The 24,382-nt window shown below is 61.6% G+C and overlaps 3 protein-coding genes across 5 annotated transcripts in view; 2 read left to right on the forward strand and 1 right to left on the reverse strand.

Moving 5' to 3' along the window:
- NHSL2 (NHS like 2) overlaps window positions 1-15,614 on the forward strand; it is a gene marked incomplete at its 5' end in the record, with an annotated part of 29,208 nt that extends 13,594 nt beyond the window's left edge. The window contains 8 exons of one of the 3 annotated variants that reach the window (XM_082289203.1): window positions 643-756; window positions 6,599-6,751; window positions 7,567-7,703; window positions 7,794-7,998; window positions 8,864-8,995; window positions 10,168-12,357; window positions 12,454-12,586; window positions 12,934-15,614. In XM_082289203.1, the coding sequence (XP_082145329.1) occupies window positions 714-756; window positions 6,599-6,751; window positions 7,567-7,703; window positions 7,794-7,998; window positions 8,864-8,995; window positions 10,168-12,357; window positions 12,454-12,586; window positions 12,934-13,246 (3,306 nt within the window). In that variant the 3' untranslated portion in view covers window positions 13,247-15,614. Of the gene's footprint in view, window positions 1-642; window positions 757-6,598; window positions 6,752-7,566; window positions 7,704-7,793; window positions 7,999-8,863; window positions 8,996-10,167; window positions 12,358-12,453; window positions 12,587-12,933 lie in introns of those variants that run through there. The other 2 variants (XM_082289202.1, XM_082289204.1) reach the window with 2 other exon arrangements.
- A 641-nt stretch (window positions 15,615-16,255) lies between these two features.
- Window positions 16,256-17,185, forward strand: PIN4 (peptidylprolyl cis/trans isomerase, NIMA-interacting 4). The gene is made up of 4 exons (XM_082289438.1): window positions 16,256-16,344; window positions 16,511-16,581; window positions 16,731-16,850; window positions 17,010-17,185. Exons 1-4 carry the CDS (start codon window positions 16,311-16,313, stop codon window positions 17,166-17,168), a joined length of 384 nt encoding a protein of 127 aa, XP_082145564.1. The 5' UTR covers window positions 16,256-16,310; the 3' UTR covers window positions 17,169-17,185.
- A 3,176-nt stretch (window positions 17,186-20,361) lies between these two features.
- ERCC6L (ERCC excision repair 6 like, spindle assembly checkpoint helicase) lies at window positions 20,362-24,354 on the reverse strand (the record flags this gene model as incomplete). The annotated part of the gene is made up of 2 exons (XM_082289753.1): window positions 20,362-24,160; window positions 24,305-24,354. 2 exons carry the CDS (start codon window positions 24,352-24,354, stop codon window positions 20,362-20,364), a joined length of 3,849 nt encoding a protein of 1,282 aa, XP_082145879.1.
- Between the last annotated feature and the right edge of the window lie 28 nt (window positions 24,355-24,382).

A 24,382-nucleotide genomic window follows, 5' to 3' on the forward strand; every position in this document is an offset into this window, starting at 1 on the left:
ACAAAGCCCTGGGGCACTGGGAAAGTGCTCCCTGAGGAGCCTTTGCTCCAGGCGTTGGAAGGAGCTGAAGTGAGACAAAGCTCTGGGAGCTCTGGCAGCTCCCAGGTCAGAGCCAGGGGGTGCAGAGGGGCCCCTGGTTTGTTAGCTGTAAGGGCTGGGGTGCTGGCGGGCAGTGGCTCAGCCAGGCCGGGGACAGCAACAGGCTGCAGGCGCTGGTTTCCCCATGAGGATTCTTGTCCGATTGCTCCGTGCAGGAATGGCCGTGCTCTGCTGGGAGGACGAGCCCCCATGTGCTGTGTCCCCCCAGGTCGCCCAACACTCTCAGACGGTGCTTCAGCCACAGCTGGGGGATGTGTTGGTTCCGTGATCCTGTCCAGCTCAGGGAGTCCAGCCTGTCCTGGTGATAGCATCCCTCTCCAGGTGCTGCACAGAGAGGGAGGTGCATCCCTGGGCGATCCGCCGTGAGGGCGGGTGGATGTGGGACGGGCTATGCAGAGCCACAGTCCCTCCACCATCCTTCCCCGGGGAAGGAAGAGGGGCCGGGGCTAGGACAATGGGCTGTGGCACTGACTCAAACAGCCAGTTCCTGGTCGCTTCCTCTCCCCGCTGGAGCTGGAGGCAGCAAGGACGGGGAAGCTCAGTGCTCTCGGCCTGGTTTGAGGCAGGAGCTCCTGGGTGGCTGGAGCGAGCGGCCTCCCTCAGCACTCACAGCCATGGCCAAGGTGGAGTGGCTCCTGGCACCCTGGCACCGGGCAGGTAAGGCAGGCAGCAGGGCAGGGCTGGGGCGGGCAGTGGGGGCGGTGGGATCTGCAGGCACTGCTCACTCTGCAGGGCAGGACCCTGGGCTGGGGGCAGCTGCTGGGCCTTGACCCTCTGGAGGCCATGCAATAGCCCCAGGGCCAGTGCTATCCAGCAGTACCAGTCTTGTCCCACCCTTCCCAGCCTGACCTGAGCTGTGGAGTGTCCCTGTCCCTTTTAAATCTTCTGCCATTCCCCAGCCTGGTGGGGTATCCTTGCTCTTGACAAAGCAAGAGAAAGACAGAGACTCCCAGCCCATGTGTCCCACTGACCACTCATCAGTGCTGCAGGGACAGATCCTGCCTGTCCTGGTGCTACGGTGCCCTCCTGGCAGCTTCCACGTGCTGGTGGCAGCAAGAGGGAGGACCGTGGGGCCACGGACCGTGGGTCGACACAGGCATCACAGACACCCAGGACCCTTGCTGTTGTCACTGCTCTCGCTCCTGCTGTAGCTGATTTCAGGTCTCAGGCCCCTTTGTCCCAGGGCCTCTGGCCACATTCCCCTCTCAGGCGACTTCCTCACATTGTCCCGGCCCCGCGGAGTGTAAAACCAGCCGGGCACAGGGGAAGCCGTGCTTTCCTGGAAGGACCCCTCTGGAAGCAGCCTCTGGCACAGGCATCTGACACTGGGCAGAGTGGTGAGCACTGCCTGGGCTTCCGTGTGCCACCGAACAGTCCCAGCCAGGCTGGGGATGTCACCGTGGGATGGCTGGTGGGCAGCCAGCCATGGCCACCCTGTGCCCAGTGGTTCCTTCGGCCATGACGCGGCAATGGTGGGCTGCCAGGACCGGCTGGGGCTGACAGGTTGCCATGCCAGGCTTCCTGAGGCTCTCAGGAGAGATTTGTGCCTGGAGTTTTGCTGGGAAGCACGGGAGAGTGAGGGTTGCAGTATGAGAAGGCTGCCAGGGAGCCTCGGCAGGGCTGGGGGAGGGCTCTGGCTGCTGGTCCTACTGCCCATGGTGAAGGGCTTGGTATGGGAATCCGGGTCCAGCCAGACTCTGGGGCTCCAGTGCCTGCCCCAGTGCTGCTGCTCCGGCCCCGGGAGCAGTGGGTCTGAGCCCCTTGTCAGGGAGCAGCCTGAGTCCACCTTGGCTGGTGTGGTCCCGGGCCAAGCCCCGCTGCCAGTGTGGCCGCAGGTGGTTCCCATCCCCACAGCATGGGCAAATGGCACGCTGGGCTCCTCCTGGACCAGCCTCGCCAGCCAGATCCTGCAGCACACGCACCTCCCCTCTACCAAAACTCCCTGACTGGGGCCCATCACACTGCCGGGACCGAATGTCCTTGCACACTGCAACTCTGAGTCCTGCCGATGGACAGGGACATTATTGAATGGTTTGCTGCTAGTGGTTTTCATAGAAACCTCTCACATAATCCAGCCTTCTCCCCATGAACTGAGGGACCCCCACAGCTGCCAAATCCACCCTGCCAGCAACTTCTGCAGTGCCCTTGTCTCCCATCAGTACAAAAATTGGCTGATTCCTTGTTAAATGGAGCTTGGAAGAGCCGAAAGCCTCTGGCAGATCTGGTGTGTCGAGACAGTGTCATTTCTCTGTGCCTGTGGTCCTGCTGGGCACCTGTGTGGGAGCACAGGGCTGTGCTGTACCAGGGTCCTGGCATGGCCAAGCTGGGGTCTGGGCATGGCACCTCTGAAAGGCTTCCAGCCCTCTGGCCTCAACCACCAGCAGGTCAGACACCTGTGCAGGTGGCCCTGCCTCACTGGGGGCTTGGACCTGTGCCACCAGACATGTGACAGTGGGAGGTGACCTGGAGAGGGTCAGGTTTGGACAGGGCACAGTCTCTTGGCTTTCGCAGTGAGGGCTCATCCCAGGCACAGCGTGTGCAAGCGGCACACGGGGCCGGTCTGCTCAGTGAGCACCGCTGCCCTGTGGCACTGGGCCTGAGGGTGTCAGCAGGGTGTCACTTCAGGATTTCATTCAGACCTGGGCGGGCATCCGGCCCTGGAGCTGCCGTGCACGCGGATGCGGCTCCACATCCCGCGGGGAGCTGGTCCGGCAGGTCGGGTTCGGCAGGGGGTGAGCTTGGGACAGGAGGTGTTTGTGCGGCCGCTGCCAGCTCCCTCTGTGTGCTCTTTTCCCTTCCTCTCCACTCGCTGTGGAGCAGCATGCGCCTGGCTCCGTACCACGGGAATGTCACCAAGCTGCACGCGCCGGCCGTGAGCAGTCCGGTACCGGGGCAGGCCACGGCACTTGCTTGAAGCCGGTGGCACACGGCGCGGGCACTGCGGCACACGGCTCCGGCCAGCGAGCTCGGGGGACTGTCAGGTTCATTGTCGGCCCCAGGTTCGCTGCCCTCGCCCTCCGGCGTGCTCAGCGCTCCGGCCTGGCGGCAGCTGCCGCTGTGCCCGTACCCGTTGCCATGGCTGCTCTGCTGATGGCGCATCGCCTGCTGCTGCCGTTACATCATTGCTGCCAGTGCTCCACGCTGGCAGAGAGGGTCCCAGCAGCTCCAGACGCATCCCCGGCATCTCCTGCGCGTGGGGAGCGAGCCTGAGAGGGAGAAGTTTGGCGGTGAATTCAAGCAAGAGGCATCGTCTCACAGGAGCTTCGGCCTGGATTGAAACAGCTCTGATGGCTCTGTCAAATATCTCCCTGTGGATTCGGGATGCCTGGGCTGTGGGTGAGTAGGGATGCTGGCATGGAGCAGGGGTGACTCAGGAGATGCTGAAGGGCTGGGGGTCCTGCAGGGATGCTCTTCCCGCAGGAGAGAGTGGAGCTCAGCTCCCCTTCAAGTGAACTTCCCTGGAATTCAGCCTCGGTCCTTGTGTACCCGCCATGGCCACAAGACCCCGAGCCTGGACACTGACTCACGCTCAGCAGGACTCTGAGGCTGCAGCATAGGCTGTGGCTGATGGTGCTGACTCTGGGAACATCCCAGGCAGATGTCCATTGGCAGGCAGAGTCGGTGATGCTGCCTGCTCCTCTCCACAAGCCCTGGGACCAGGAGGGGGCCTGGTGCCAGCAGGGAGCATGGTGAACCCCCACCAGCCATGCCTCAGTTTTCCTCAGCAGCAAGGCTGGCCAGGCTCAGGTCGAGACTGCTGGAGTTGGTGGGGTGGAGCTGTCCCTCTGGCTCTGCTGTCCCTCTGCCTCCGCTGTGCCAGAATGCCTTTCATCTCCCGCAGGCATTCACCACAGGGTGCGAGCCCCTCAGAGGTATTTCATGCTCTGAGCCTGTCTCTGATAAGCGTGGTGGGAGGGTCGCTGCCAAGGGCACTGGCTCAGCTCAGCGGCACTATCCCCGCCAGCTGCTGTGTCCTCCTGCCGGACACTCCTGCTTGGCTGGGGCATCCAGTGCCCCCAGATGGGGGTGTCAGCTGGGCTTCCGTGGACGCTTCCGACATGCCCTTGTACTGAGCCTGCATCAGGCTGCTCCCAAATACTGCCCATGCCTTGGGAGCATTGTGGCTGTGGCACTGAATCGGGACTGCCGGCTCCTTACTCCCCGTCGCCGAGCTGCAGCGTGGCGCTGGGCTGTGAGTGCTACTCCCAAAACACCCCCAGAGCCACTGCTCCCAAAACAGCCTCAGCGTGGCTGCTCTCGGGGAGCCAAAGCCTCAGCATGCTGCTCACTCTGGCACAGTGCTGTCCTTGCGGTGCAAGCCTGGGGCATCTGGGTGCCAGGAGAGTGCTCGGCTCATCCGTTCTTTCCCCCAGCCCTTCTCCCCAGCTGGGAGATGGAACCCGTGATGCCCACGCCTTGGCAATGCCAGCACCTCGGCACTGCCAGCACCTCGGCAGTGCCTGCAGCACTGCCCACACCGGCGCAGGACTGCACTGGGTCACTCAGTCCCAAACGAGCACGCGTCGGTGAAGAGGGGGAAGCTCCATGGGGAGGACCCCGGCGCTGCGTGTTCCCCTTCTGGCCGAGGCTGTCCCCGCTGCAGGGCAGGGTGCTGGGCGTGGGTGCTGCCGCGTTTCCGCCGCGCCCAGGGCGGCCCCGGCTCTGGTGCTGTGGTTTGCCCACGCGGTCGGAGCCCAGGGTGGGTGCCGGGGTGGCTCGGCAGCACGGCCGAGGTGCGGAGGTGAGCTCCCGTGCTCCGGGGAGGGCGGCAGCGGCTTGGAGAGGTGCAGGGGCAGCAGGGGGCTGCTCAGGATGTCCCCGAGTCCTTGGTGGGGCGCGGCTGCAGGGGGATATATGGGCAGAAGGTGAGGAGCATCAGCTGTGCTGAGGCCAAAGGCTGGGGCTGTGTGAGCCAGGCAGGGGGTGCAGCAAGCCAGGAGTTGGGGTGCACCCTTGCGGTGTTCTCAGAAGTGCTGCGGCAGCAGTGGATCCCCCACCTCGCCAAAAACAGCAGGCTGGGGTCTGGGGTCTGCAGAGGTGAAGGTGTGGTCTCTGCCCCTGGCACTGTGGGTCAGGTTTTTGGGGAGATGCCCAGCCGTGTCTTGTGCACGGGCACACACATGCACACATGCGCCCCAACACCTCTTGGTTGGTATGGAAACGACTCAAATTATTTAGAGGAGGAAGAAGGGGAAAAAAAAAGGAAAAACCCGGTGTTAAGGCCCGTCGTTATGGAAACAAATTATAAAAGTAACTAGGCTGGGGACATGGCACCTTGCTTTGGGGTGCTGGGCGTTGTGCGGGCTCTGTCAGCTGGGGGAAGGGTGGGCATGAGGGCACCCAGGGGCACGAGAGTACTGTAGGCAGGAGGGCATCTGGGGGCAGGAAGGCACCATGGGCAGCAGGGGGATGCTCATGATGCAGTGCAGATGAGCTGGGCCACAGCTGCCTGACTACTGGGGGCAGAGGGAAATGTGGCTTGTTCTGGGGGTCCCACACCTGTTTTGGGGCCACTCCCCTTCCCAGGTAAATGGGATTGCTTCTGCTGCCTCCGCTGGGGCCTGGCACGGAGCAGGCTTTGGCAGCAGGGCAGTGGTGTGGTCCTGGGGCCCGGCACTGCACTGCAGGTGGCAGAGGGGAAGTGTTTGTCCCACACTGGTAATCAGAGCGTCTCAGCTGATGGGGATGGGGATGGGGACAAGGACTGTGCAGCGGAGGATGACCCTGAATCCCCAGGGATGAGTCCCTGGTCATCCATATCCCTGTGTAAAGCTCCCAGAGACCCGCTCAGTGCCTGCTGGGGCGCAGGTGCCCTCGGAGGCAGCATGCCAGCAGTGGCACTGCCTCGGCTCCATGCTGGGTACAAACCCACACCCGCTCCGAGCAGTGGTGCCAGGGCTGTGGTGTTCCCATGGCAAAGCCTGTTTGTGGGAGCAGCACTCAGCTCCCCACAGGGCCAGTTCACTGCCGAGCCCAGATCCTGCTCCCAGGGACTTTTCCACCCATTGAGGTGTTTCAGAGGGTCTGAGCAGTCCTCACAGAGGCTTCCTTCCCTGGAGAGCTTTGGGGGTGTCCAGGCCAGGGCAGGGCATGTGAGCCCCGAGCTGCAGTGCAATGGGAGCGATGGGTCCCTGGCTCCTGCCTTTCAGCTGCAGCTTCTTCTCCTCCGCAGCCAGGACGTTGCTCCACCAGAGCGTGCAGCGTTTCCTGCGCCCGGGCGCGGTTAGGCACGGGTGGCAGGGCTGGCTTCCTTCCCCAATTTCAGCCAGTTCCCTTCTTGGCAGCCCTCAGGGGCAGTGTCCAGCCCCCAAAGCAGTGGCCGTGATGAGGGCTGGTCCCAGCGGGCAGCAGCCTGCCAGGGTGGGACACAGCCACATCCCGGCATTGCTGGAGAGCTGGGGTGGGATGAGTGCTGTGCTGGCACAGCGTTATCCCACAGCAGCACCCGCAGGGAAGCCGCCCCCCACCTGCCTCTAACCCCACTCTCTCCCCCCTGCAGCCACCTCTAACCTGGACCTCGAGAGCAAGAAAGGCGCTCCCACCAAGCTGCCATGGCAGCAGCCTGTGAACGTCTTCCTGGCAGCTGGGCGCCCGCCGGGCATGGAGCAGCTGCACCAGGAGGCCCAGCTCAACCTCCAGAGCTTGCTGCAAGGTAGCAGGGAGAGGGGCTGGGGGAGGGTGTTGGGTGGGTGCTGCCCTGGCTAGGTGATCACCCTGAGACTGTGAGCTCATCTCCCACATGCATGTCTGAGCCACTCCTCGGACCTCACCAGGCTGCAGGAGTTGGGTCCTGGGGGGTCCCAGCCTCCAGTAGCCCCTCACTGACCTCTGCTCCCAAGTCACTGCTGCAGGTGCCAAAGCAACTGGGACCAGGATCACCTGCTGGGGCCACCAGGGCACCCATGAGCCCCACCAGAGCACAGTTCTCACGAGGGCCTCAGGGACCTGCCACTGATCTGCCTAACTGGATCAACGTGTCCAGTGGTTTTTGTTTCCTTCCAATCTCTGGCCCAGGCTGTCACGCAGCCCTGGCGCGGATGCTCCTCAGGCATCAGATGAGATCAGCAGCTCAGCCATCCCCCAGCTTGTAATCTCATTAAGTCAGCCTGAGCAGCACTGCTTTCCGCCAGTCCACAGCCACCAGCATTAATTAGCTCAACAATTACAGGATGGGGACACACTGAGTTCCTGGCTGTCCCCAGTGGGGCTGTTTCCCAGCGAGACCCACCACATCCCCTGACTGCGCCCCGGGAGGAGCAGGGCCAGCTGCTGGGATCTTTGTGCTTCTTCAGTTCTCCCAGACCCTCCTTGGGGTCTCCCTTCCTCACCTTCTGAGCTGCCACTTCTGAGCAGAGATGGCTAGCTAGGCTGGGAACAGCCAGAGGGGATAGTCACCATCCCTTCACACGTCCCCTGCTCCGGGGTCTGGCAGCAGGAGGAGAGTCCCAGGTGCCGTTTTTCTTGCAGAGGAGTATGAGGAGCAGTACACCGAGAGCAGGGTCACCGGGCAGACCTTCCGCGCTGCTGGACACCTGCCCCCCGACACCTCCCCTGAGCCGTCACCTCGACCCCCACCTGCCAAGCGCCTTGAGTTCGTGCTTATGGTGAGTTCTGGGGTGGCGGGGTGGGCAGCAAGTCCCTGTTTGTGTTCCACCCTTGTCCCTTTGGTGGCTGACGTGCCTTTCTCCCTGTAGCCCCCGAGCCAGCGAGAGGCTGAAGAGGAGAGCACCAGCAGCACTGCGCTTGGTGCTCGGCCCCCTGACACCTCCCTGAGCCTCCCCACCAGCCCGGACAAGCAGCCCCCCTGGCCCAGGGCCTTCCCGCTGCCCACCGTGGAGGAGAAGCAGTGGCACCAGCCCAGCTCCATCCAGACCAACATCGTCCCCATCAATGTCTCGGGTAGGGCAGCACCCCATGGCGCGGAGGGGGGACATGGGGTGCAGGCAGAGATGTGCCCCAGCAGCCATCTGGGGCAGGGGTGGGTGGTGGGAGGGGGCTGTGGCTGTGAGCTGTGTCCCTGTGGGTTAGGTGGGTACCAGGGCAGAGAGGGGATAGCAGGGATATGCTGGCATCCATCATTCCCAGCCATCCCTTGTGCCGTCTGCAGCTTTGTGTGTCTGGTCCGCTGGCCATGCTGCTGGCAGGTCTCGCATCCCCAGTGTAATGCCCCGCCAGCCAGGCCTGTTGTCTCCCGGGCTCTCACCACACGCCGTGCACCTGGCCTGTCTTACCTTCCTCCTGTCTGTCCATCTGCTCATCCTCTTGGGGCCACACCTCCCAGCAGCGTGGTCCTGCCCAGTCCCTGCAGACACAGGTGCCACGCTCTGGTCAGAGTCTGGGGCTGCTGGCTGGGTGAGGTGCGCCTTCTGAAGGGCAGAGATGTCTGTCCACCCTTTCCCTCCATCATGGAGAGCTGTGCCAGGGCCACACTGGTGCCTCTCCATGGCTCATGTACATGTCCCCAGTGTAGCTCAGCACAGCAGTGTGGGGTCCAGCACAGACCAGTGCCTGTCACGCAGCACAGGGCTGGTCTCTGCAGCTTTCCATCCATCCCACCTCCATCTGCAGCATTTCCCACCGTGCCTCCATGTCCCCCGTGCTTGCCCCACATGGCTCACACCATCCTCCTGCCATCCCACACTCCCACCTGTGTCACCATGCCAGGCTGGGGACAGGCAGAGAACATGGGTGAGGAGGGGGCCGAGCTCCCGCCCCGGCAGCGGCTCCCGGCACCGCGGCGTACCGCTGTTTGTTTTGGCTACAGGGCAGCACTTTGCTAGGCACGCGAGTGCTCGTCACTCCCTGTTTAACACAGAGACCGCGATGAACCCAAAGTCCACCCTGCGGCGTAGACGGACCATTATTGGATTCCCTAACCTGTCCCTGCGAGACCAAGGTGACGGCAAGAACCGCGCAGGCGGCACCTGGGCAGGGCTGGCACTCCCCTGAGCTGCCCTGACGGGCAGCACAGCCATCCTGGGGCTGGCAGCCAGCCCGGGCACAGACGGGGCTCCCGGGGACACCCCGCCCGCGGGAGGTGCAGGCACCCCACTGACTGCGCCCTCCCAAGGCACCGAGGTGCTGGGCACACTGGTGACACCAGGCAGGCCTGGGGCTGGCATGGCATCGGGGGCAGCCCCTGCACCCTGAGTCAGGGTTCTGAGACAGGAGTCACCCAGCCTCGGCTCCAACAGCTCCCTGTGCCCACCTTCCCTGTGGGCAGACCCTGTCGCAGGGTGCCATGGCCATGGGGCACACACCTGGCCAGGTCTTTGCTGGGGCTGGTGAGCTGGCCATGCCAGTGCTCAGGGTGTGTGTGTGAGAGTGCCTGGAGTGCTTCCAGGCTGGCGTTGGACCCTTGGGAACAGCAGCCACTGAGGCTCAGGGGCTCTCTCCTGCTGTCCCCTATGGAAGGTGTAGAGAAATCAGAGCCAGCCTGTCTGTGGAGGCGGGTAGGGACAGGGGGAGAAGCCACAGCACCAGCTGCTTCAAGGTGGTTTTCACGGGGTAGAAGGAAGGTTTCTTCCCATGACAGTGGTCAGACCATCAACTGGTTGTCACAGCTCCTCCCTTGGAGTCGATCAGACCTCAGCCCACCACGGCCTTGAGCATCCCTGTCTGCTGGGGGTGCTCAGAGTGGGGCTCCAGGTTCCTTCTCCATCCTGGCTGTGCTGAGGTGAGGTGGCACTGAGAGCCACCACAGGGCTCCAGGCTCCTTTCCCATCCCAGAGGGGCTGTGATGGGGTGGCACTGTGAGCCACCATGTCCCTCCCTGTCCCAGCTGGCAGTGCCTGACCTGGCTCCTCCTGTTCCCCATCTGTGTCCCCCCCCATGGAGCAGCACCAGGGCAACACTTTGGTTGCCATGGGACTGATGTCCCCATGGATGGAGCCTTCTGCCATGGCTGCTGATTTGCCATGGCACATTCCAGCCAACAGATCCACATTTTATGCCTGGGCAGAGGTACAGCCTCAGGACTGGCCACGGGCTGGGACGGCGTGCGGGGCAGGGCCGTGTCCCTGTGAGTGAGGCAGGATGGTGCTCAGCAGGCTGTGTCTCTCCCCGCAGGCAGCGCCAACGGCCCCACGTCCAGCACACACACTCCCATCGTTGAGTCCCTGTCCTGCAGCTTCGTGCCTGAGACCACGAGTGGGGGGACAACGCCCCAGGAGATTGGCCCTCGCCAGCCCCTCTCGGCCCCGCTGAGGAAGACCTTCAGTGACCTCGGGGCCCGCTGCTGCCAGCCACTTGCTGCCATGGATGGGGCAGCCAACCCCTGTGCCAGTGCCTGCAATGGGACACAGGGCACCCCTTTTCCCCCGCCCTGGAGTGCCCTGGGTTATGGGAGCCCCCCCCACCACACCACTGGCCCAGGCAAGGGGCCCACCTGCACCTCCCCAGGCGGCTCCATCCCGTCGCCCAGCCCAGGTTCACCCGCCGCCTCCACCTCCTTCTTCATCGCCACAGAAGAGCACATGGGCAGCAACGGGCCCAGCTTCTTCTCCGGCCCAGTGCCTGCTTCCCCCCCCAGCTCTGGGTGCGTCCAGGAAGCCAAGGGGAATTTCTTGCCGGGAAGTCGAGAGGAGCCGGAGCCAGCAGCAGGGCCGGTGCAGCTGGAGGTGGAGCGGGCAGGGTGCCGGTTCCGTGAGCGGTCACTGTCGGTGCCCACTGACTCGGGGTCCCTCTGCTCTGTGGACATCGCATACGCCGAGACCCGGCGGGGCAGCGCCAACTACGCCCTGAGCTACCCCAGTGCCAGCTCCGAGGGCAGCACCAGCACTGACAACATCTCCCTGGGGCTGGAGCCTGAGGGGCAGCGGCGGCGGCGCTCCAAGAGCATCTCCCTGAAGAAGGCCAAGAAGAAGCCCTCGCCACCCACACGCAGCGTCTCGCTGATCAAAGAGGGGCAGGACGGTGATGTGGGGCTCAGTGCGGCACTGCCCAAGGACCAGCGGCCCAAGAGCCTGTGCATCCCACCGGAGCTCCAGGGTCACCGGCTGGTGCACGCCGACCCGCAGGGGAGTGCAGGGAGGGAGCCCAACAGCACAGCCACCCCCCACCAGTGGCATCTCACGGACTGGAAGGCCGGCAGTGATCCCTACCAGTCCCTCTCTGGCTCAAGCACGACCACAGGGACCACGGCCGTTGAGTGTGCCAAGACACGGGGCAGCTCCGAGTCCCTCGTGTCCCCTTCAGTCTCCAGGGCCACAACGCCCTCCCAGCTCTCAGCCGAGGCAGACCTCAAGACCTCCTCTCCAGGCAGGCCCACGGGGCTGATGTCCCCATCCAGCGGGTACTCCAGTCAGTCAGAGACCCCAACCCCCACCGTCCCCACCTCCACCATCCTCGGGCACTCCCCGCACCAGGTGCGTGTGAGGCCACTGGTCCCTGAGAGGAAATCCTCTCTGCCCCCCACGTCCCCCATGGAGAGGAGCCCCAAGGCCAGGCTATCCTTCGACCTCCCACTGACCCCACCCGCCCACCTCGACCTCTCAGGGCTGAAGATCTCCCTGAAGGGGAAGACGAAGGTCAGCCGGCACCACTCTGACTCCACCTTTGGCACCAAGCTGGCCCAGAAGACCAGTCCCATCACACCCATCATGCCCGTGGTGACACAGTCTGACCTGCGCTCCGTCCGCCTCCGCTCCATCAGCCGCTCAGAGCCAGAGGACAACACCGACGGCCCAGAGCACATGGACGAGCCAGCACGCGTCCCCTGCCCAGGGCCGGAGAGGAAAGTGAAGCCACCTGTGGCGGAGAAGCCACCACTGGCCAGGCGCCCCCCGTGCATCCTGCCCAAGCCCCTGGTTCTGCGGGAGGAGGGTCCCCTGTCCCCCAAATCCCCGCCAGGCACTGCCGCCAAGGAGGAGGGGGTGCCACAGGATGCCGTCGTGGTGCTGCGGAGAGGGGAGCTGAGGAGGGGTCTGGGGGAGCCCCACTTGTCCCTGACCCCGGCAGGACCCCGGCGGCTCTCGCAGGGCAGCCTGGACGAGCTGCGGCCGGAGCGCAGCGGTGCCGAGGGGGAGCGCAGGAAGGCCAAGGTGCCGCCGCCAGTGCCCAAAAAGCCCAGCGTGCTGTACCTGCCGCTCATCCCGGCCCCGGCACAGCTGGGAGCTGGTGTGGGGGACCTGCCACCCACCCCCAGCCCCATCATCACGCTGGACACTGAGCCCACCTGCTGCGACCCTGAGGCTGAGGATCCGCCGTCCCCCAAGGCTGTGGGCACCACGCCTGCCAGCGAGCCTGCCTCAGAGCAAGGTGAGGGTCTCCCCACCCCTGTGGTGGGATCACCCCAGGGATAGGGGTTCCCCATGCTGCACAGGGGATTCACTGCTGTCTCCTCCCTGCCCACAGGCAGCTCAGCAGAGGCTGGCACAGAGGAGAAGAGTTTTGCCAGCGACAAGACAGCCGAGTCCATCGTGGAGGAGGACGATGAGGTGTTCACGACGTCCCGCACCACGGAGGATCTCTTCACAGTGATCCACAGGTAAGGCTGGTGCAGGCACTGGAGGGCATAGCCCTTGTGCCCACTGTGTCCCACCACTGTCACAGCACCGGGTGTTGTGTCCCCCCACCACGACACCTCCGTTTTCCATACTGGGGCCAATGTTCGTCCCTGGGGACAGCCCGGTTGCTGCTGCCTTGAGTGCAGTGCAGCCAGACTAGGCCACCAGCAGGGAGGGTCCAGATTAGTCCCACCTTCCAGGAGCACCACCTGCCATGCTCGTGTTGCCACCTTGCTCCAGCAGAGCAGGATGGGCACTGCTGTGCCCCTCGCTCTGGGGCCTCATCCCACCCCCAGGCTGCTCCCACCCGTGTCCCTTTGTTGCCTAGGTCGAAGAGGAAGGTCTTGGGGCGGAAAGAGCCTGGTGACACCTTCAGCAGCCGACCCACCGCCCACTCACCTGTAAAGACTTCAGGCTCCTCAGCTGGCGAGTCCCTGGCAGCAGCAGGCAGCAGTGGGAAGTCTTCCAGCAGGAATGAGGATTTTAAAGCCCTGCTCCAGAAGAAGAGCAGCAAAACCAGCCCTGGTACTCGGCCATCTGCCGCTGAACTGCTCAAGACCACGAACCCGCTGGCCCGGAGGGTCATCACAGAGTTTGCCCCTGAGCTGGACGGTGCAAACAGCCCCAAAAGCCAGCCCTGACCATGCAGGGGCCCTCCAGCCGGAGGGGTGGCGATGGCTGCAGAGGGAGCGCTGCTGCAAAGGGCTGTCCTGGCTGCTCGGGAGCCCCTGTGTCCTGCTGGGGGGTTCTTCTGCTTTTGTTCCCTACTTGGAGAGCTGCTGGCAGAGAGGCAGTGGCTGGAGCCCAAACTCTCATGACTCTGGGCCCTTCCCACGGGGGAAGCGGCTGGGACTGGCCCTGGCTGAGCCCGTTCCAGGGATTGAAGGCGCCTGCCCAGGAAGCAGAACAGAATCACAGCCCCAGGTGTTGTCCCATGCCCGCAGCAAAGCAGCTTGAGACTCTTTGGTCCCTTCGGCATGTGGTACTTTAAACAGCTTTTCTAATGCACAGTGGTGGTGATGTTTGATTCTCTTCCCTTTGACATTGTACCTTGAGTTTCCCATGCAGAGGTCCCTTGGATGAATTCAGCTGGACACACAGAGATGCACTTTGGGAAGACGCCAGGGGTTTGGCTGGATCTGTGGTTGCTTTCGAAGAGTCACAGGAGGTTCCCTGTCGTTGCCCTGAGCATCCTCCCTGTCACACGGGGAACTGGCACCCGGCGTCCACAGCCAGCGCCACCACCTCAAGCAAAACCCCCACCCCTTGAAAGCCCCCAAAATGCTGCATTTTGGAGCTCCTCAGCTCTCAGTCCAAAAACAAACCCCGGGGTCACCTCCACTGCCAGCGGCCCTGGCCTCACTGCACAGGGGGTCCGGCAGCCACCCCACTCCCCACCAGCCCCCGCACCGGGGGTCCTGCACCCCGCTGCCGCCCGGGGCGATGGGGGTGCTGTGCCATGGGAAGGAAGCTCGTCCCCAGCTCTGCCTCCTGCATCTCCCGGACAGACGCTGCGACAACTTCTCCTGCTGCCCCGGCCACCGGAGGCCCTGGGATGCTACCGAGATGGTGGCTGGAATCCAGATGGATATCACCTGAGCCACCTCCCTGGTGACTCCTGGGGTCCCCCCCGGGTTGCTCACCACTCACCCGTGCCCGCTGGCCACCAGGGAGCTGAGCAAGGCCGAGTGGGACACGTGCCATCAGGGCACGTGCACGGGGCCATGGAGGAGGGTTTGCACGTCCCTGGGTGGGATTTGTCCCCCCCACCTGCAGCTGCCTCTTCCTGGCTTGGCTCCAGCATGGGGGCCCCAGCTGCCAGTAACAGAGGCCGTGGTGTGGGGCTCCAGGGCAGGGCAGGGAGGAAACACAGAGCTACAAGCAGGAGCACGGCCATGTGCCCAGAGAAACAGGAAGGGCCAGCCGCAGCTGACAAGGAAACAGGGTGTTAGGGAAATTTCCGCTTTATTTCTTGATGTATTTCCACTCACTCCAGCCCTCCTGTGCTGGGACGGAGCAGTGCAGTGGGTCCAGGCAGCAGCAGGGCACCACGGGGTCTTTGCCCCACCAGGAGCATCCCCGGGGAGCACAGCCTGGGCAAACACCTCCCCTTCCTTGCCCCCACTCTGGATCTAATCGCACTGAGGCTTCAGTTGGTTCTCCTCTCCTCCTCCCTCCTGGTACTTGCCCATCTCTCCTCTCCCAGGGCTGCAGATTTAAGCCTGTAATTAAGAGCCAGGCTGAGAAACTCAGGAAAAAAAAAAAAAAAAGGACAAAAAAAATAGCTCTAATGAATGTCCACATTTCACCCCATCCTGCAGCCCCAGCCAGTGGCAGGGTGCTGGTGCGGGATGGGGCCAGGGCACATCTTGGGAAGCTCTGGGGACGGGTACATTTTGCACATGACTGCTCAGGAAACCAGGGACAGAGCCGGCAAAGGGGGCTGGGGGCGAGCACGGGGCAGGGACCCCCCTGCAACACCCCCAGCACCACTGGCAGCTGGAGTGGCCCGTGCTGCCGGGGGGAATGTCCAAGTGGGCCAGAGGTCAACTGTGGGACAGAGACTGGCCGTGGAATGGAGATCGGAATGGAAATTGGCCATGGGATGGAGATCCTAATTTCCCTGGCTGGAGGAACATGCTCTTCCTGGGGCTCTTCCTGAGGCTCTTCCTGGCTCAGTGCTCGTCCCTGGCCGCTCGCTCCCTGCTCGCTCTGGCTGCGGCTGTTCCGCTGGGAGGGCAGCGGGGTCCCGGGAGGAGCGCGGTCGGCAGGACAGCCCTGCCCGGGGTGGGGGCCGCCAAGGTGCCAACTACGGAATGTTGTACTTTTTATCTCGCCAGCTTGGTAAAGTGCTCCCTGCTGCCCGCCTGTGCCTGTGCTTCTGTGGGCTGCCGAGGGACCGGCGCTGGGGAGGTGGGCACGCCCTGACACCCCCGGGTGGCTCCGGGGGAGCCCGGCCCCATCAGCCGCGGCCCGGCGGCTCTGGGGGAGGCACAGGGACACCGAGGGGCCAGGGACAGCCCAGGCTGGGCACTGGGCACAGGCCGGAGCGCGGGCCGGGGATGGTGTGAGGGGCTGAGGGTGGACTTGGCGTCCTGGGCGCGGGTGGGATGGGTGGGAGGGAGAGGGACAGGGACAGGGACAAGGACAGCCCAGGGGGCAGCTGGGGGCAGCGCCGGGCACTGGCTACAGGCCGAGGGCAGGACTGAAGTGGGGAGGGGTGGACTGGGAGTGGACTTGGCACCCTGGGGCAGGTGGGGTGGATGAGAGGGATAGCCTAGAGTGTGGGGGACAGCCCTGGGCGGGCGCTGGGTACGGCCGTGGATGCCGAGCGCAGCTCTGTGCACCGGGCGGCTGCAGCCCCCGCCGGGCGGGCACAGCCCCGTGTCCGACAGCCCCGTGTCCCGCAGCCCCGTGTCCGACAGCCCCGTGTCCGACAGCCCCGTGTCCCGCAGCCCCGTGTCCGACAGCCCCGTGTCCCGCAGCCCCGTGTCCCGCAGCCCCGTGTCCGACAGCCCCGTGTCCCGCAGCCCCGTGTCCCGCAGCCCCGTGTCCGACAGCCCCGTGTCCCGCAGCCCCCGCCCGTCGCGGCCCCGCGCGGCGGCTCCATCCCGGCGCGGCGCGGGCAGCCGGGGGCCTCGGGGCGGGGCAGGGGCGGCCCCCGCCCGGCGCGGCGCGGGCAGCTCGGGGCCTTACGGCGGCAAGATGGCTCCGAAGGGGAAAGGCAAAGCCGGGAAGGGTGAGCGGGGCTGGGCGGCACCGGGACCGGGACTGGCCGGGCGGGGACCCGGGGGCGGCACCGGCACCGGCCGGGCGGGGGACCGGGGGCGGTGGGGGCCGAGCCGGTCTCAGAGCCCGGCAGAGGCGGCGAGGACCGGGCCGGTCTCAGGGTGCTCGGTTCACAGGCGGCGACAGCGGCGGCGGCAGCAGCGAGGGCAAAGCACAGGGCCCGAAGGGAGGCGGCAGCGCCGTTAAGGTGAGCGCGGGGGGCGGCGGGGGCCAGGCGGGGTGCGGGTTCTCCGCTCCGCCCCCGCGCCTGGAGGCTCGTCCCGCCCGCCGGCTCCGCTCGCCACAGCCCCGCTCGCCACAGCCCCGCTCGCCACAGCCCCGCTGCCCTCTCTCCAGGTTCGGCACATCCTGTGCGAGAAGCACGGCCGGGCCATGGAGGCCATGGAGAAGCTGAAGGCCGGGCAGCGCTTTAGCGAGGTGGCGGCACAGTACAGCGAGGACAAGGCCAGGCAAGGGGTGAGTGCTGCACCCGGGACGGGGCAGGGGGGCCGGGCAGCGCTGCGGGAGCCTGGGCCTGCTCCTCAGCGCTGTCAGCACGGACCCGCCCCACGGCCGCATCACCCACCCTCCCTGCACTGAATCTCAAAGCTTAACCCCGACGGTCCCTTCCTGCAGGGAGACCTGGGCTGGATGACCAGAGGCTCCATGGTGGGACCATTCCAGGAGGCAGCGTTTGCCCTGCCTGTGAGCAGCATGGACAAGCCCGTGTACACAGACCCTCCCGTCAAGACCAAGTTTGGATACCACATTATCATGGTGGAAGGCAGAAAATAAAACATGAATGATCACGATGACCTTGTTGACTGCTTGAATCCTGAGTCCCAGACACCTTGGCCTTGGAGCAAGTCGGGCACAACCAGCAACATGTCTGGAGGCAGCTGGCTGTCCCTGCCCACTGTGCTGGCAGAGCAGGGCCCTGCCTAGAAAGGTAAAGTGTCCCTGGGAAGGGTGAAACAAGAGCCTTTTACAGATACTGAAGCCCCTGTTGCCTGGCAGGCCAGCCTCTTGCTTCTCCTGCTGTGGAGATAATGGTCTGTCAGCAGAATGAGGTGCCCAGGCTTTTTAATCTGCAAACAGAAAGGGACAGAGGGGTCCCCAGGGCTTGGTCTCCATCTCCATCCTCCCCAGGAGGGTGCAGACAGCTCCCGTGGTGCAGCTGTGCTCCGGGGCTGCAGGACAGTCCCTTCAGTGAAGGGTGGGTAACACTGCAGCTGGGTCAGGCCAGGCAGGGAAGGGAGCTGGGGGCAGGAGGGAAGGAAGAGCTCTCCTGAGCACAGACTCACCTCTTCCTATAGCTCCACCTTGCCCACTCAGAGCTGGGGGAAGAAATTGGATAACTCAGGTCTGAATAAGCAAAAAGCCACTAAACGCTTGTGTGCCGCTTCCTGCGCTCCCCTGTGCTGTGGGGTGTGCAAGTGAAGCAGCCCAGCAGGTTCCTGCCATCTCAGGAATCCATCCCAGAGCCGGGATCCCCTTCCTGCCCACAGAGCCCCCAAACCAGCCATGGTGCCAGCAGCAGGCACCAGCTTTGTTTACAGGTGAGCACCATGCACAGAGCTCGGAAATGAGGAAACATCAAAGAACAAAAGGCCCTTCCAGAGATTCCACAGGAGGAAGAGGTGAGGTGAAACCTTCTCTTCCCTCCCTTTTCAGGGCGTTGGTTTTGCTGAGTATGGAAAGCTCAGAGAAGCCAACAATGGCTTGCTGTGGAGGGCAGACAGGCTGCTCAGAGCAGACACTGCCCCATTTAATGGTGCTCTATTAATAAACCACTTGTTTCCAGGCTACCAGAGCTCTGTTCTCTCTTTTGGCAAAAGCATGTTGGCACAACTGCACCAGCAGAATTAGGTCCGTGTTTGCTGTGGTTCTGAGTACAAAGAGCTCCTCTCCCAAACTGCACAGCTCAGCCAGGTGTGGAGTCCTGTGCTGCGGTGGGGCATTGCAGAAGGCAGCGTGCCATGGCACAAGGAAACATCCAGATCTGCTGCTGTGCTGTCACCAGCTGAGACTGGCAGGAGTCAGTCCCAGTGATGAGCACACCAGACTGGGGCTGTGTTGGTGAGGGGCAGGGTGGGGGTGCAGAGTCACTCAGAGCCAGAACCAGGAGCTTTTGAGCTGCTGGTTTGTGGGATGGAGCACTCTAAACCAGTTTGCTGACAATACTGAGCTGTGTGGTGTGGTCACACACTGGAAGGGAAGGATGGATCCAGAGGGACCTGGACAGGCTGGAGAGGTGGGACCACGTGAAAAGTACAAGGTCCTGCACCTGAGTCAGGGCATTCACGGGCACAGCTGCAGATTGGGCAGAGAAGGGATTGAGAACAGCCCTGGGAGAAGGGCTTGGCAATGATGGTTAATGAAAAACTCCCCATGAGCCAGCAGTGAGCACTCTCAGCCCAGAAACTCCCCATGTCGTGGGCTACATCCAGAGGAACATGGGCAGCAGGTGAGGGAGGGGATTCTCCCCCTCTACTCTGCACTCCTGAGACCCCACCTAGGGTCCTGCAGACAGTTCAGGGGCCCCCAATATAAGAAGGACATGGAACTGTTGGAGCAAGTCTAGAAGAGGCCATGAAGTTGATAAGGAGTGGAGCATCTCCCTGTGATGAAAGGCCGAGAGAGTTGGGGCTGTTCAGCCTGGGGAAGGTTGTATGGACACCTCATAGCCCATTTCAGTATCTGAAGGGGCTCTTTACCCAGAACTGGAATGACAGGATAAGGAGTAATGGATTCAGGCTGACAGAGGGCAGGGTTAGAAGGGATATTGGGAAGAAATCCTTCCCTGTGAGGGTGATCAAACATTGGCACAGGTCACCCAGAGAAACTGTGGCTGCCCCATCCGTGGAAGTGTTTCAAGGCCAGGCTTGGAGCAACCTGGTCTAGTGGAAGGAGTCCCTGCTTGTGGCAAGGGTTGGAACTGGAAGGTCTTTAAGGTCCCTCCCAACCCAAACCATTCCATGAACTACAAACCCTCTTCATAGCTTCATCCTGCCTCCAGGACCTGAGAGAAATACTTAATGTAACAGAGCTCAGCTGTGTGTGGGGAGAGGGTTACAGGATTTCCTTAGCAGAAAAAGTAGTTAAACCCAGTATATGCTGCTGGTACCTCAGGCTTCACTGTCCAGACAGAGGGAAAGGGGAGTGGGAGCTGGGAGGGGGACAAATAAGGCCAGCCTAGAGCCTCCTTTGAAGTCCTTGGCTCCTCCAGCAACACCAAAGGGTTTGAAGCTTTCAGCACTTTGCAGCAGTCAAGGTCTAATTGTGTTCCAGCCCCACAGCCCCCCATGCACACACCTGGCAGGGGGCTCAGAAGGGCCCCTACACTGGCTGTTACAGCTGGTGCCAGGCAGATGCTGTGCTGGTCTCCACTGCTCTGCTTCCTCCACTGTTTGGAGAAATTAGAGCAGCAGACATCTTTTAAATCTTTTAACTTTTCCACAGCCAATCCATTCTCAAACCATCTTACACCCAGGTTGCAGGAGTTTCCTTTGCACCAGCATTCAGCTCACCCAAATGGTGGGTGACCTTCAGGCACCCAAACTGGCTTATTTAAAACCCAGAAGGAGGGAGGAACCACAGCAGCCCAAGGCTGGGCTGTACAGTGACTGTGGGACTGCACTGTCCCCATCTTCTCAGGGGAGAGGAGCGACAGAACCTGGAGGGTAGAAAGGTGAAGCCAGGGCTGCCAGCATGGAGAGGGGTTTAGACATCAACAATACCTTTTTTTTTAATTAAATAATCAGACAGGAACATGAACCATTTTCACCTTTGTGAGCTGACTCCACAGTGAAGTTCCCTCCCCAGCATCCAACACCTGGATGTTTGGACTGTTTCCTCAAGCAGGAGGTGCTGAATTTGCTCAGTATACAGCAGCCACCAGCCTGGAGCTGACTCAGGGATCCCGGGGCCGTGGTGCAGACACACGGGAACGAGGAGCAGCCAGACTGTCTTCACAGAGCCACACATGTCACTTCTGGGCCAGCTGTCTGTACAAGTTCAGAGTCAGAAGCATAACTTCAGGATCTCCACTTTTTATGTCAAGAGCTTGCAGGAAGCAGTCCAACGCCTCCTGGAGTTTTCCATCATTCTGAAGTTTCTTCCCACTGTGCACCAAAGTGTCGTAATCTCCTGCAGCAGGAGAGGAGCTCTGCCCAATGCCTTTTTCAGACCTGTTTTCCTGGGTGAAGCAGTCAATCTGCTCACCCGACTGGAGCTCAGCGTCACCCGTGGATTCCTCCTGAGATGACTCCGTCTCCTCTGCCTCGGACTGCTCAGATTCCACACTGTCTGTGTGGAAGGACCCTTTACTTGTATCAAGGGTTTCTCCAGTAGGTTCTTCTTCAGTCTCAGCAGATTCCCCAGTGCACTCCTCAGCTTCTTCTTCCACAAACCTGTCTTGCTCCTCATCACTGTCATCGTCATCTTCCTCATCAGTGGTTCCCATGATTTCACCAATGTCCTCCACCTCATCTACCAACCTGCTGATGAACGAGTGTCTGGAAGCATTAGACCTGCTACCACTGTTATTTGGTTGGGGAGAAAAGATGCCTTTAGCTCTATTGGTGTCATATTTAGGGGTGGAAGAGCTAATTCCTTCTGGAACTCGGTGCCAAGCGCTGTCCGAGGGAGAGGAGGGCACTTGTTCAGGCTGATCTTCACTCTCACTGTCTGAAGCAATTCTGTTTAAGCGTTTCTTCCTACCAAAAGTAAAGAGACCACTGCTTTCCTCTGATGCTTCACTCCCTTGCAGAAAGGCATTTGGCTCTTCCTCAGCTGTGGGAGAGCGTTCGCCGTGGCTACTGGTCTCACTTGGCCAAGTTTTGGTTGGAGATTCTTTGTCTGGAGATTTACACAAGCTTTCTGCCTGGAGTTGTATGCTCTCCTTCTCAGGGTGTTCCACTGATCCTTCTCCATTTGAGGCATCCTGCCATTCCTCTTCAGATTCTTCCAGAACCAGATTGAAGTCAACTTGATCCTGGAGAGAAGGAGCAGATGTACCCTCCAAGCTGTGTTCCAACACGTGAGACTTGTAGAGCTCAGCATCGATTTCTGGTGTAACATTTGATAAACTCAGCACTGCAGAAGCAGAAGCTGGCTCAGGAACATTGTTCTGCTCCGTCCCCAGGGGAGTGTGTGGGTCAAGTACCTGAACTGACAGTTCTGCATCCCTTTTAGGATCGTCAGCCATGCCAGACTTGGAGGGATTGTGACAATGCCCAGACAAGTCATTCCTCGCCTTGGCCAAGCTGTCTGAATGTACCTGTGAATGCTGTTTCTCTTGGGGGCTTTGACTCTCATCAAGTGCAGGGGATGATGGTGTAATGCTAGATTCAGGATTTTGCTCAGATTCTTGTTTACCAGATTGTTCTGCTGTCTTGCTGGTATCGAGCACTTTTGTCTCCATACTGGACACATCTTGTACCAGTTTCTCTTCATCCCAGTCGGCAAGAGTCAGAGTTGTCATTTTGGAGCTGACATCGAGCACCTGGGCCTCCTCATCCTCTGTAAGATCAATTGCTTTGCCTTTTTCATGTGCATCAGCTACTGGTGGTGAAACAAAGTGATTTTTGTCATTCAACCCTGGAGACAACTTCTTAGGCCTGGAAACTGATCCCGATGGTCTTTGCCACATCTCTTCACAAGCATTTCTCATCCCCTCCATCCTCTGATCTCTGAGCTGGGACTCCAGCTGGACCAGCTCGTGGGCTTTCTGTACCCTCCGCTGGATGTACTGATGAGCTTCCTCACTCTCCACCTGCTCCTCGTGAGCCATCTCCTTTGTGTAGATCAGGTCGTGGTCGGAAATGCCAAACATTGCCAGGGAATGCAGGTAAGCAAGGTGCTCATCCAGCTGCAGATCAGACTTCCTTTGCATGGCGTGCAGGGACTGCAGCTGGATCTGAGTCGCAGACGTCCGAGTATCTTCCAGCGTGAACAGCTCCCTTAGTTCCTGTTTGGAGAAATAACGGAATGGGTTCTTTTTGTCACCAGTGGTCTGTCTGATTAAAGAGTCCTTGAATACCTGCCGCCTGTATATCTTCTCTTCCACGGTGCCGCAGGTGATCAGTCTGTAAATCACTACATTCTCTTTTTGCCCAATCCTGTAAGCTCTGTCCACAGCCTGAGCATCGGTTGCTGGATTCCAGCTGGGATCAAAGATCACCACTCGGCTGGCTGCTGTCAAGGTTATGCCGACACCCCCAACCTGCGTGGTGAGCAGGAAGACAGAGTAGTCCGTGTTGCTCTGGAAGGCGTTGATGCGCCTCTCCCGCTCCGTCAGGTGGGTCACCGTGCCATCGATGCGCAGGATCTGGAATTGTCGGCGAGACAGAACGAGCTCTATGATATCCAGCATCTTCCTCGACTGTGAGAACACCAGGGTTCGGTGTCCCTCTTCTCTCAGCCGTTCCAGCAGCCCCACAAGGAACTGCATCTTTCCAGATTCCTGGATCACAGTCTCATCAGAGAGATGATCTATTTTGTTCATGCCTGGAAGCATACCTGCTTCCATCCTGTAATCCTGCTCGGAGCCCTCCTGCTCTTCCAAGCCCAGCTGGAGACAGGCTCTCGCAGACAGAAGCCTGGGGTGGTCACAGAGTTTCTTCAGGACTGTCAGCTCAGCCAAAGGTGATCGGGTTGTCATCAGCACTTCCTTCACATGATCCAGGCAGAGAAAGTTCCTGTAGATTTCTTCCTGCACCGGTGCCAGGTACACCCACACAACAAAGTCATTTTTCCTAGTGAGAGATGGCATGACAGGGGCCTTGTTCTCACTTGGATCCTCAGGAAGAGGAGCATCCACTTTATCAGCATGATAGCTTTTGATGTCTTCCTTGGTCCTTCTGAGGAAATAGGGCTTTATAATGGCCATGAGATTCTCCGATATCTTTAGCCCCAGTGCTTTCTCACCTGGAGTCGCATCCTTCTCCCTTGCCCTGGTAATGGGATTCTCATATTCCATTTTAAAAGTTTTGGCAGTTCCCAGGAGGGAGCCTTGGCAGGCAAAGTCAAACAGGGACCACATTTCCCGCAGGTTGTTCTGCACAGGGGTGCCTGTGAGCAGGACGCGGTGCTGGGCTGGGATCGCGTACACACACTTGGTCGTTTTGTTTGACGGGCACTTGATCTTATGTGCTTCATCGAGAATGACATAGTCCCAGACAAACTCCTCCTCGTGGCGGCTGGCCAGCTGCTTCCAATTGTTTATGAGCATCTGGTAGCTCGTGATGACGATGCCATTCTTCCTCTGGACCCTCTCCAGGTTCCTGGTGCGCTCTGTCTTGCTGTTGCCGTGGAACTCCTTGACGCGTAGGCCAGGGGTCCAGCGAGCGAACTCAGCCAGCCAGCTGCTGACCAGGGTGGTGGGCATGATGAGCAGGACGTGCTGGACAAGCTCGGCGTCAAACATACCCGAGAGGAAGGCAATCACCTGGATGGTCTTGCCCAGGCCCATGTCATCTGCCAGGATGCCACCAGGCTTGCCCTCCCGGTGCAGGCGGTACAGGAACGCAACACCTTCCCGCTGGTGCTGGAACAGCTTCCCGTGCATCTCCCCGTAGATCAGCAGGCCGCTGCCGCACACGTCCACGAAGCCCTCATCCTCCTCCTCCTCCTGCTCCTGCTCGGCCGCCGCCAGCGCCTCCTCCACGCGCTGCATGCGGCCCCGCAGCTTCTCGCTGGGGCGGATGGCGGCCGCCAGCCGGAACAGCCGCAGCGCCTCCTCCAGCTCCCCGTCGCTCGCCGCCGCCTTCGCGCTGGTCACGAGCCTGGGGGAGTCACCGTGAGAACCGGGCGGCCAGGCCCGGGCTACACCCGGGAGGACCGGCCTGCCACCGCCACCCCCGACCCCATCCCAGCCCGCCCACGGGCCCCCCGCAGTCTCCCGGCCGTTCAGCCCCGTTCCCGCTCACCTCCGGTACTGCTCCTCCTCCGCCGCCGCTCCCGGCCCAGGGGCGGCCATGGCGCTCCCGCTGCCGCCCTGCGCTTCA

This window comes from Coloeus monedula (genome assembly GCF_965178545.1).
Source record: "Coloeus monedula genome assembly, chromosome: 12".
Classification (NCBI taxonomy): Eukaryota; Metazoa; Chordata; class Aves; order Passeriformes; family Corvidae; genus Coloeus; species Coloeus monedula.